General features: G+C 30.6%; 1 protein-coding gene across 1 annotated transcript; it reads left to right on the forward strand.

Moving 5' to 3' along the window:
• The first annotated feature begins 3,336 nt into the window (after positions 1-3,336).
• Positions 3,337-7,715, forward strand: LOC130896507 (uncharacterized). Its single transcript, XM_057804666.1, has 2 exons — positions 3,337-3,432; positions 3,719-7,715. Exon 2 carries the CDS (start codon positions 4,289-4,291, stop codon positions 7,646-7,648), a length of 3,360 nt encoding a protein of 1,119 aa, XP_057660649.1. The 5' UTR covers positions 3,337-3,432; positions 3,719-4,288; the 3' UTR covers positions 7,649-7,715.
• Positions 7,716-13,913: the final 6,198 nt, after the last annotated feature.

Consider the following 13,913-nt stretch of genomic DNA (forward strand, 5'->3'; position numbering starts at 1 on the left):
ATTACTCATTCACTCGATCGTGAATGAATCAAGACCGGTACGCGGGTTGTAACTTATTATTTTGTTTTCCAATTTTATATAAATTATGTTGGTACCTACTTTATTAGATCTCCTCAATTATAATCAAGCTTTCAATTTATGTATGTTAAATAACTTAAATGTTTATATCCAATTTTATTACATCTTGGAAAAGTGATCGATTTGGATTTCGTGTACAAATTTTCTAGAAAAATTTTTTTACCCCGAAAACTTGAAAATATAATCAACAAAAAAATATGTTTGTTAACTTTATCAACTGAAAAATAGTGAACACAGTCTAACCTTGATATCAGTTTGTACCTGAATTTATTTCCCACATCGAAAGATTAAATAATGTCAAGTTTTTATATAATTTTGAAGTATTAAATGTTTGTGTATCCATGTGTAGCTAATCAAAATCCTAACTCAACCTAATAAGAAATAAGAATTTAATAATTAATAATATTAATAAGAAATTAATATAATATATATTAATATAATATTAATATAATAATTAATAATTAATCAAATTATTAAATTAAATTAATTAAATAATTAATAAGAAATTAATAGAGTAGACTAAATATCAATAATTATATTATTGGTCAATTGTTACTAATTCCTAAAATGGTGTACCCCGCGATTTAATTTCTTGCCTTTATTAGAGGCACTAGGAATTATGATGGATATTTTCCAAAGAAATTCTGTTGTGATAGAGCAGAATATTTCCAATATGTTATTAATAAGATGTGTGTAAGATGTAAGAAAATTATAAAAAGTAGTTGGAAATAAAGTTGAATTGAGCGGCTCTCTCTTTAAAAGAATCCTGTAGAAAGATAATAGTTTATTATTCGTTATCACTTATCTCATCACTCCTCATCAATCTAGGATATTGATTAGATTAAAATATGAAAAAGTCTTAATTATGGATTTCCAGCACAAAAAATGAACAAAAATAATGTTTTTCATAGAGTTGTTGATAGATTGAAAAGGTACAATCTACAATAATCACAACTAATTATTATTAATTGAGAATGATAGATTTTATGTAAATAGCAGTTAATATATACGAGCGATAGAGTATTGATATCAATTTCACGCACCCCACCTAATAAATACCCTAAATTGATGAGGAGTATTGTGATAATTCGTATAACCGATTAATATTATCCAATTAAATCGACGCGAATAAAAGAAATTGATTATTTATTGTGAGGTGAACGAATAAAATTTTATTTATCGAGAGACACAATTAGATTGACTTTATCTTGGATGTTGTCAGATAGAGAGCTTTGCTTGCTGTATGGATTCTGGGTATTGGAATTGATAAAGATAGAAACCTTAAAAATTCTTTCTATTTAAAAGAGGAATATAATGGACCAAATTGAATAAATATGAATAGAAATTTCACGCGCCCCAAGTCTAATACTATTGATAATGTGATTTCACTCTAAGATGCGTGTGACTGTTACCTACAACTTTTCGATTCAGTTTAAACTTTCGATTTCATGATTGAGCAAAGTGTCTTTAAATGTTAGGAATGAAAACCCAAATAAATTCAGATAAAAAGTGAAAATTAATCTAAGATTCTTCAAATAATTAAGTAGTAGGTCATCATGAATTCTGATTACTATGTAAATAACAATGTGACCATAGGAACGGTTGACGACTACGCGCGAATAAACTTTCTATTTCATTTCTAATATGAATCAAATTTTGAAATTCAATGTTTAATAAAGATAATTTAATTTATCCCTCCTTTGTGTCTGTATATTATCTTGTGTGTGTGTGTTTGTGTTCTTGTTGAGACCTTACCACCTAACAAATTTTTAAGAGTTCGATTCATTACAAAAATTTACTAATCGATCATATTTCCAAGCCTTGAAAATATAAGGAAAAACTGAAAAGTTCCATTGAAAATAAAAAATAATCATGTTATAAAAAAATGTGATGAAAGCCAGATAATAATTGAGTAGAAAGTAGATAGGTACAGTAAGTTATTCATAAATGCGACAGAGCATTAATAAATCTGTTTCAAGTCAAAAAATAGTTCTTTATAAAAATCTTATTTGTTTATAAATTTTTAGCTGCGAAATTTTCCATAGTGTGTTTCGCTCGATATCTAGCATCTAACTAATCATTTTTCGGTGAATGTCTTGTGGACGAATCTTAAAAACTTAAATAAAATGATTTGAATTATTTAAGAATTAGCTAGGTCCTAAGTAACTAGTCGAAATTTAACCCTTGATTAGACTAAACCGTAAGATAGTGCATCTTTATCTATCTATAATATAAAAATGAATCGCAAAATGTGTTGGTAAGCGCATAACTCAACAACGCCTGGACCAATTTGGCCAAATCTTTTTTTAAAATGTTCGTTGAAGTTCAAGGATGGTTTTTACGGCGAGAAAAATTAGAATTATTGCTGGAAAAACCCTAAAAATAGCTCTTTTCTTTTTCCCATACAAATGATTTGTAACTAAAACGTAGTCAATTTGAGCACTCACTGTTGTCTAAGCAATGTAGGTGTGTTCCTAACGTCAAAGATCATATCTATCAAAACAATGTGTGTGTGTGCGTTGGAGCACAGAATACATAGTTGGAGGAGTTTAATGTCCCGTTCCGAAACTCGCGTTTCTTTTGTATTAGTTTCGGCACGCGAGATAAAATGCAGCAGTTTCCACGTCATTACATCAGTCAAACAAAAATCGCGTTAGCAACAGTGTTTTATTATTTTTTTGACTTATCATATCAAATTAAAAAAAAAAAAAAGTTGTCTGTTACCTAATCTACTGAGTTTGCTTTTGTCAACTGATACACGAAACAAATTCGTATATCGTGTTTTTTGCAGAGTGTTTAGTTAGTTAGTGTTTGATTAGTTCGTGATTAGTGAAAAAATAATGTATATTTGATATGCCTCCTATAAGACGAAGCAATTTAGGTAGAAGAACCAGAAATGCTACAAACCAAGCTAATTACCGATCTAATCGTACTGCACAAGAACGTGACGACGGAAATGAACGTGAAAGAATTCGGATATCACAAACGCGTGAAGCGCGAGCGCGACATTCAACTAATAATCGCGCAAGTTTGAATCGAGCTGCTTTCAGTTACGATGTGTCAATTGACTACAGTAACTACCAATGTGTTGTTATTGGTTCTATGAACTCGGTTTGCTCACACTGTAAGGCATTAAAATACAAAAACGAAGCCAATGGATTGTGTTGCGCAAATGGTAAAGTGAAATTGATACCATTGGATCCACCACCAGAACCATTGTACTCATTGGTTTCAGGAATAGGAACAGATTCTATACACTTTTTGACACATATCCAACAATATAACAATTGCTTTCAAATGACTTCATTTGGGGCAACAAATGTAGTTCGGGAAAATTTTATGCCAACTTTCAAGGTATGTATTATAGCAGTTACTCATAATTATTTTAGCGAACAAAATTTTCTGTCACGAAATTTAAGATGTGTCACTTATCTTCAATTTCTTAATCATTACGAAATATATCACTTAGTCATCATATTATATGGTGATTCAGTTTCAGTGACACTTTTATTATATTTTATATATTTGATAGATATTAGTTAAAACTAAATATATACTTTTTAAGATCAAATATTATTTAAGTTTGGTCACTGACAATGCATTAATTTATACCACACCATAATATTTTTCTTATTTACAGATACAAGGGCAAATATATCACAGAGCAGGTTCACTGTTACCAGTGTCAGATAGCGACAACAAATTCCTGCAAATTTATTTTATGGGCAATTCACCACAAGAAATTGATCTGCGTTGTGCACATAACAATTTAGTAAAGAGGTCTATTATAGAACAATTACAAACTTCATTTCATCAACACAATCAATTGATTATATTGTTTAAAACTGCCCTGGATCTGATGCCATCCGATAATCACAAAATTGTAATCAGAGCTGATAAAACACCTGCAGGTCAACATACAAGACGTTTTAATGCACCAACTATTGATGAAGTTGCTATCGTTGTAGTTGGAGAAAACTTGGAATCCCGTGATATTGTTTTACATCGTCGGAATGATCAATTACAACGTATAAAGGAAACACACCGCTCATATGATGCACTGCAATATCCCATTATATTTTGGCAAGGTGAAGATGGCTACGATTTCTCAACAAAAATGATAAATCCCATTACAGGTAACTAAAATATTAGTTTAGCTATGGCGATAATATTTCAGTCATTATATTATGTATTTTAATTTTATATTTGAATGTTATTAAAACAAAATCTATTTACAGGTTCTGAAACCAACAAAAAAGTCAGTTCAATGAACTATTATTCATACCGCCTAATGATTCGGGAAAATGAAGATAATCACATATTGAAATGTCGGCGATTATATCACAAATATGTTGTTGACATGTATGTTAAAATTGAAACGGAGAGATTAACATTCATCAGGTTGAATCAAACCAAACTCCGATCTGAAGAGTATATTCACCTTCGAGATGCGATTAATACTGATGGAAATGCACAGAATGTCGGTCGGATGACTATTCTTCCAGCAACATACATCGGAAGCCCTCGGCATATGCACGAATATGCTCAAGATGCCATGTCGTATGTTCGTCATTATGGTACAGCAGATTTGTTCATCACATTTACATGCAATCCGCAATGGATAGAAATCAAGCAGGAGTTATTCTCTGGGCAATCACCCATTGATCGTCATGATATTACAGCCAGAGTCTTTAGACAAAAGTTGAAATCATTAATGGATTTCATCGTAAAACATAATGTGTTTGGTGAGACACGCTGCTGGATGTATTCTGTGGAGTGGCAGAAACGAGGATTGCCACATGCACACATTTTGGTTTGGTTGGTTGAAAAGATAAGGCCAAATGAAGTTGATGCAGTGATATCAGCTGAAATCCCTGATGTACAAGTAGATCCTGGATTACATGAGGTAGTTATCAAACACATGATACATGGTCCCTGTGGAACTCTTAATCAAAATTCACCGTGTATGATGGATGGTAAATGTTCAAAACGATATCCACGGACATTAATATCGGAAACAATTACTGGTAATGACGGTTATCCATTGTATCGTCGCAGATCGACAGCAGACAATGGAAAATCAACAATTGTCAAATTAAATCAACAAGATATTGAAATAGATAATCGTTGGATTGTTTCATATTCACCCATTTTATCAAAGACATTCAAAGCACACATCAACGTTGAATCTTGCCATTCAGTGAAATCAATTAAATACATTTGCAAATATGTAACCAAAGGGAGTGATATGGCTGTGATTGGAATTGGTGCAGAGAATTCCAATGATGAAGTTACCCAATATCAAATGGGCCGCTATGTCAGTAGTAATGAAGCAGTTTGGCGAATATTTTCTTTTCCTATTCATGAGAGACACCCTTCTGTTGTTCACTTAGCTGTGCATTTAGAAAATGGACAAAGAGTGTATTTTACAACACAGAACGCAGTACAAAGAGCTGCTCAGCCACCATCTACTACATTAACCAGTTTTTTTGAGACATGCCAAAACGATGATTTCGCACAAACATTGCTATATTCTGAAATGCCAAAATATTATACCTGGAATCAATCCTCAAGGAGATTTATACGACGGAAACAAGGAAAACCAGTTCCAGGATATACAGATGTATATTCCACCGATGCGATTGGCCGGATTTATTCAGTACATCCAAGCAATGATGAATGTTTTTATTTACGACTGCTATTAGTCAATGTACGTGGCGCAACATCATTCCAACAGTTACGAACTGTTGATGGTGAATTGTGTGGATCCTACAGAGAAGCCTGTCAACGTTTGCAATTACTTGAAAATGACGCTCATTGGGATCAAACTCTCAATGATGCTGTAATATCATCACACGCTCATCAAATACGAACATTGTTTTCTATAATCATATCTACATGCTTCCCATCAAACCCAATTGATTTGTGGATCAAGTACAAAGATTATATGTGTGATGATATTTTGTATCAAATACGGAATAGAATGGGAAATCCAAATATACAAATCAGTGAAGAAATTTACAATGAAGCATTGATTTCAATTGAGGACATGTGCTTGATAATGTCAAACAAACTATTAATTCAATTAGGCCTGATCGCGCCCAATCGTCCAATGCATGACGCTTTTAACCAAGAGTTGCATCGAGAAAGACTGTATGATCTCAACGCTTTGAAAGAATTAATTCAAACAAATCTTCCACTGTTAAATGAACAACAGAAGTATGTATTTGAAACTCTTATGAAAGTAACAAATGATGAAACTGGAGGGATTTACTTCTTAGATGCACCTGGTGGTACAGGAAAAACTTTTTTGATTTCATTAATATTAGCAACAATTCGCTCACAAAATAAAATTGCACTTGCACTCGCTTCGTCGGGAATCGCAGCAACTTTGCTTGAAGGTGGTCGAACAGCCCATTCAGCACTAAAATTGCCATTAAATATGCAAAGCAATAAAACTCCAACCTGTAACGTTTCGAAGAACTCTGCAATGGCAAAGGTTTTGCAGCAATGTAAATTGATTGTTTGGGATGAATGCACGATGGCACATAAAAAATCTTTGGAGGCTTTAGACAGAACCTTAAAAGATCTACGGAGCAATAATAACCGATTTGGTGGTGCAATGATTTTATTAGCAGGAGATTTTCGTCAAACATTGCCAGTGATTCCACGATCAACGCCAGCTGATGAACTCAATGCATGTCTAAAGTCCTCCAATTTGTGGAAACATGTCAAAGTACTTCATTTAAGCAAGAATATGCGTGTCGAGTTGCAAAATGACCAATCTGGAAACATATTCTCTAAACAACTCATTGACATTGGTAATGGCAAATTACCTATAGACATGTTGACTGGCTGCATTAACTTTCCTCAAAGTTTTTGTCAGTTAACTCAATCAAAAGATGAACTTATTCAGAAGGTGTTTCCAGATGTTTCTCAAAATTACAGAAACCATGATTGGTTGAGCGAACGAGCTATACTGGCTGCAAAAAACATAGATATAAATGAATTAAATTTCAAAATTCAAGAACAAATTACAGGCGAATTGAGGATATATAAATCAGTTGATTCGGCTACTAATCAAGATGATGTAGTCAACTATCCACCGGAATTTTTAAACTCGCTGGATTTGCCAGGATTGTCACCTCACAATCTTCAATTAAAGGTCGGATCGGTGGTTATAATGTTGCGAAATATCAACCAACCGCGTCTTTGCAACGGTACACGGTTAGCGATAAAAAAATTACTAAACAATGTGATAGAAGCAACTATACTCAAAGGAAAGTATAAAGGAGAAGATGTTCTCATACCGCGCATCCCAATGATTCCGACTGATGTGCCATTTGAGTTTAAACGACTACAGTTTCCAGTGCGGCTTGCTTTTGCTATGACTATAAACAAGTCCCAGGGGCAATCATTAAGTGTTTGTGGTATTAATCTAGAAAACCCATGTTTCTCACATGGTCAATTGTATGTTGCCTGTTCCCGTGTTGGAAAACCATCAGATTTGTTTATCTATGCGCCAGGTAATCAAACAAAAAACATCGTATACCACAAAGCACTACAATGATAATAATAATTATTATTTATGATTCACATGATTAACAATAAAGCGATTACTTACTTTTAAATCCTTATATATGTTTTATTTAATTATTTTTTATTCACAACGCCCTATCACCAGGGTGACGGTTCAGTTCAGGAGAATTTTTTAAAATACGTAGGCACAAAAACTGCCACATTACAAATCTTTTTGATAGGACGAAGTCTGTCGGGTCAGCTAGTTTAATATATATATGTATGTATATATGGATGCAGTTATTGAGGCCTCTAATTGAATATTGTAATTAATTATCATAACTGCCTAGTTTTGCCATTGGTTGCTTCAGAGACAGATCCTAATGCCTTCTGAGTATATATTTCAAGTTAATCAATTAATGATTGTATGAATAATAATAAAAGTTTTAAAAATTAAAAATGAAAGATTAAATTTGCCAAATTTCTTGAAAAAGATAATTTTGATTAATAATTAATATTAACGAAATAGTAGGTCATAAAGAAATCTGTGTGTAATGTGTAAAAAATACCGGTGTGACCTAATAAGAGCGGTTGGATCGTTGATAGAAATTTCATGCATCCCACGATTTATTCTCTAGTCTAATCAGAGTCTTGATTGGAAAATTAGTGCGATGATTATTTATTACCAAAAGCAAATTACCAATTTGCCAAGTTGTTGAACATGTATTAGTTTTGGAAGAAACAACGCTAACAATTATTACTCTGTCGCAATTATAAATACAGTGCGTGCATAAAAAAATAGGACGTGCATCATTTATGAACTTTGTGAATATAAAACAAATTTTCAAATTTATTTCAATATAATTTGAGAGGTTAATTGTGGATAGAAATTTAATCTGTCTAATATAAATCCCAAATTTCTCCAATATTTGAATGACAACTTCAGCAATGTCAGCGATAGGTGGTTAGGTTTCTTCTGTGATCTGCCATATTTCGTCCAAAGCTGTTCTCGGATTTATTTATCACAAGCCGCTATTTATCGTCTTTAATCTTTTAATTAATTCATTCTCCTCATTTATATGAAAATTCGCATAAAAAAATGAATTAAACAGGTTCACCCTCCCTCATTCACATTTTTCTTCCTTAAATTCCAGTGTTTATTCCAAGATCCTAGTCACGTTTTTCACGCCACGACATGGTAAAAAACTTTTTTCACATGCTATACCCTTCAGTAAATGTTACGAAAAATGATGATAAAAAAACTTCCATTATCTTCAAGTCCGCACAATAGAAAGATGGAAGCTATAGACCGGCTGAAAACTGCTAACCGTCGAAACGAGACGTCACCAGACACAATTACCCGACTATGTACCTAAAAATCAAACAAGTACCAGCACCAGCAGCTCAAAATCCAGAACGGCCTGTCAGTAAAGAAACGCAGTCAATGAATTTTTTTGCATAGAATGATGCACCAGCCCAACCACAACAAGATGTCGCCATTTTTTCTCCAATATTTGAAAATCAAGTTCAGTTTTTTCTAACGATAGATGGTTGCTTTTACTGCGATCAGTCATATTTCGTCCAAAGTTAATTCTCGGATGAATTTATCACAAGCCGCTATTTATCGTCATTATCTAGCCTTTTAATTAATTCATTCATTCATTCATTTATTTATATAAAAGTATAACTTACTGCACCCCAATATTTTATGATATATCCCAAAATTTTTTATGTATAATAAAAATGGTCGACAAGAATTTCATAACACAAGTGAGACATTAATTTTTAAAATGGAAATACCAGTCTAATAATAAAAAAAATATTCATTAATCCCTAATACCAAGGACTTTCCAATAGTTTAATTATCCCTATTTTTATTGGCTAGCAGGTAGGTAATTTTATAAAGGGGCGGATAAAATCGGTAAATTTTATGTCCGAAAAGTACCTGAACTGTATTATTCAGAATAATAAACATAAAAATAACATTAAAAATTAGTATTTTGTTGAGTTTCATAGTAAGCGGTTCTCTTCTGTTCATAGTGCAAAAAGTGATTATAAAGTCGAAAGTGTCGAGTCAAATGCACCGCAGTTGCAAAATTTCACATTCACAAATTTTGATGTATTTGTGGAGAATTTATGGTGAAATCGCTGAAAGATTTAGCAAGATTCAAATACCTTAGAGAAATTTTTCGCCAGTTGAGCGATGCCAAATTAAGGGTATTTTTATTGAGCCACAAATAAGAAAATTGCCGGACGATGACCACGCAGGAACTTATACCGTAGAATTTATTTGTTAGTGTAGTGAGGGGACGCCTACAAATCCCTTAGTGCTCGAATGTCATTGAAAATTCATCATTTCTATTCGCGTCTGACATTTTTTACCAAAAATTTGGGAGCTTTCAGTGATGAACAGTGAGGTGAAAAGGATCCACCAGGATATTAGAACAATGGGTGATTACGGTTTGTTTTTCAAAAAGAGAAAGTGCAACCCCTCATAAAAGGAAAAAGTAGAGTTAATTGATATTGAAAGGGATTTTTTTTTGAAATTTTTGTTTTCAATACACGTGAAGCATGTTTACTAGATGTAAACTATGAATATTGTCAATATATAAGATTTAAAAAAAAGTGAAATTATTTTTTTCAATAAATAAGTATTTTACAAATGAATATGATTCTGAAAATGTAACTTAAAAACTTAACTTAAGTGTTACTATTATTTATTTTTTTCATATTTTCCATTTTATCACAATATGCTATTCATTCTTGTGTTACTTCAAAAACATTTTTTTTGTCGACCATTCTAATTATTCATATTCAGATAAATTTTAAACATTAGTAAAAAAATAGAAACTATAGAAATTAAACTCAATATAGGGATTTTTTGACCAATCAATCTTAGACGGAAAAAACTATAAAAATCAAATTGAACATTTCTATAACAACCACCTCTCAAAAATAAAAAAAAAAGATATGAAACATGCGGTATGAGACAATTACTGAATTAAGAGAAAATTTTGAATTTGTGAATTTACTTCTGGATTTGGATACAAGAAAATAATAAATTTTAATAAATTCTAATGATGGTTTAGAAAATATGTATTCTTAAGAAATTTCATACAGATATTATAATGAAAAAAATTGTAAGAACTCAAAACGAAGATGACAAGATCTTCTACGGGAAATAAAATGTATGCAAGTATACAGTAACAATGAATAACTAATTTCAAAATAACAATTGAAAATCTGGAATATTATACAGTGAAAATTTAACATTTATCCACAAAATTGCACTTGAAATTTAAATATAAGAAAATAATTGAAGATTGAAAAAAAAATTAAAGAAAAAAAAACAATTTTAAAATATCACAATTCCAGAAATAAAAAAATGAAATAGGTCCAAAAGATAAAAATATATCCAGAATATTATTTGAGAAATAAATTTTATATTCACAAAAATATTAAACATCAATAATACAAAAATGAAAATAGTAAAGACAGAAATTACTTACATTTGTAAATGATGCACTTCACAATTCACAAAAATTTTCAAAAGGATTTAGAATAATAAGTTACAACGTAAGCTTAAGCGCCGCGAAAATTTATAATGTAATGACATACAATGGATGAAAACGACGTTTTTATAACAGAGGCCCTTCTTCCTTCACCCAACTTTGTTCTCGGCCAATCGAAACAAGGGTTCGAAAGATGTAGCCAATCCCAACAAAGCGACCAGAACATGTGGGGTGGGGCATTTTTCATTCTTCTTAGTATTTTTGTGGTGAAAGGTTCAAAATTATGAACACCAAGACCGTTTGTCCCAAAAATTAATAGAGAATATTCTACCTTTCAAAAATTTAATTTTATAATATTCTACATTGAAAAAAAAACAGTGTATAATAATTTTATAATTCAATTAAATGTTTCGGAGTTTACGTTAGATATTTATCACATGATTTTATATCTTCAAATTTCAAATTTTTAAGTCGATAATGGAAAAGAAGGATGAACATTTATACAAATGAAGATTGAGAAACTTAATTTTTTACACAAGTTTGCTTCCTATTTGATGGACTTTGGAAAATTTCCATTTCGTGAAAGGTATTTATTATTATTACATACATACTTTCTTCTGTTAACTTCACCAGAGAATATTAAAAAAGAATAGATGCAGTGTTTTTTAATGATATAAATTAGAAATAATTTACGTTTGAAAATATTTTCCAAATGGCTTAATTAATAAAATAGACTAGAAAATGATTTTTTTTTCAAATGATTATTGAAGAAATGGAATTTTACTTTCGAAAAATTCAATTTTATAAAAATTTGTTTTAGAAAAAAACCATGTAAGATTACTTTGAAAAATTTTTCCAAGTCGCTTATATGATAAAATAGTCCAGAGAATGAATTTTTTTCAAATGATTATTAAAAATATGGAATTTTAGTTTAGAAAAATTCAATTTTATGAAAATTTGTTTTAGAAAACAACGATGTATAATAACTTGGAAAAATTTTTCCAAGTGGCTCATACGAATATTATTCTCCAGATATCTATAATTTTTTTTATATTTGTAAATTTAATTTGTAAAAAATTTATTACATAAAAATTTTTTTTTTCAGACAGGTTAAGTTTTGGAAAGAAACGTGACACAGAAAAATGATAATAGAAAATAGAATTTTACATGTATTCATATATTCCTCATGCAGCAGCATTTCCATTTTAGAAACACATATATTTGTAATTTAAAATACATATTTGTTACAAAAATTGAAGAAATATGTTTTATTGTTATTTATTCAACAATCACCTTCCTTTTGGCAAACCGCTTTATCGATTCGCACACTATATATTTTTCGTTTCGTTAACGGGTTAAAATTTCGCGTCGAATCGCGCACAAACACCTAAAACAAAAAAAAATAAATTCAAATCTTCCATTTTTTAAAATTGTTTGAAAAATAACCTGAGCGTTAATACGAAATCAAATAATTATAATACTTAGATATTATGTTTTTTTTTTCAAAATTTCCGTTAAGCAATTTATTTAATCTATTTTGATAGACATTACATTTTGTCATTAGAGTTTTTGTTGTAATATCTAGTTGAATTAATTACAGAGCGTTCTTTTATTTACCGACGATTATTATATAAATTTACCCACACCTCTCAAAGAACTAAAAAAAACCTCATCCTCATGTTTTTATAATTATGTTTCGCTTGTTCGAAATAATTTCAAATTATGGACCTCAAAGACATCTAATAAAAAATGTTTTTGATTCGTTTTAAAATGAACCCCTAATATTCAAATTTTTAGCTGCATTGGCACACCCTGTATATCAATATAATTTTATATCAAATACAAAGAGAAGTAGGCACTTAAAAAAAATGTTTTCTACTGAAATTATTACTGAAAAGTAATGAAATACAACTTTTCAATAAGAGGTGGCGCTATTGGGTATTCGACCATCATCAACAGTTCGAAGAGTGTGTTTTTCAATTTTTAGACTTTTCTATTTATATTTTCTTCATAATTAACTCATCAACTCAATAAAAAATATGTTTCTACACTTCGATGCAACTTTAGTTTTAATGAAAAAATAAATTAGTGTGAAAATAGCGGACGCCATCTTCCTTCCAGTTTTGTAAATAGGTGACAAAAAGTCGAGAGTCGAGACATACGAAATAGTAGAAATTAATATTAAAATAAGCTCAGTATGAGCTTCTCTGTAAAGATGGCGTTGCTAGTACTAAAAATCTAAACCAAAAATTATTTCATTATTTCTTTAAACTTCTCATAATAGGTAATTGGTTTGTGGTTATTAGATTAAGAAAATCCAAAATTTTGAAAAATAAACCGTCAAAACTTAAAGCTATGGAAGCTGGAAAGCAAACTTTGTATTCCAAAAGCATAATACGAATAACCTTCCTAGCCTTCAGATCTGGCATCTTTTGAATCTTATGAAATTATAATATAATTTCATTTATCATCGTGTAGTTTAAAATAAGTGAAAAATTCGTCCCGCTCTTGCTCGCTCGCCGAAAGGAAATTTCCATGATAAATAAAACAAGGAAAATTATAATTGGTTCTTGGTTATTACAATAAGAAAATCCTGGATACAATATAAACATCATAATCATTAGAAAATAATAAGCATTCTCAATATACATCTAATAAGTAACACAAATGAAATCATTTCAATGAAAACTACGAAACTAACTGAACTTTCATTTCCCAAAATTTAACTTTAGTCAAACTGTTGATGGGATGGGTATCTTAAATTTTTATTTTGCCTTTATAATATATAACAATTTAATTTGGTGT

This window comes from Diorhabda carinulata, chromosome 7 (assembly GCF_026250575.1).
Source record: "Diorhabda carinulata isolate Delta chromosome 7, icDioCari1.1, whole genome shotgun sequence".
Lineage (NCBI taxonomy): Eukaryota > Metazoa > Arthropoda > Insecta > Coleoptera > Chrysomelidae > Diorhabda > Diorhabda carinulata.

What these genes read in the sequence shown, in the direction of transcription:
- LOC130896507 (XM_057804666.1), top strand. Translation starts at nt 4,289, where the DNA reads ATGTTATTAAAACAAAATCTATTTACAGGTTCTGAAACCAACAAAAAA.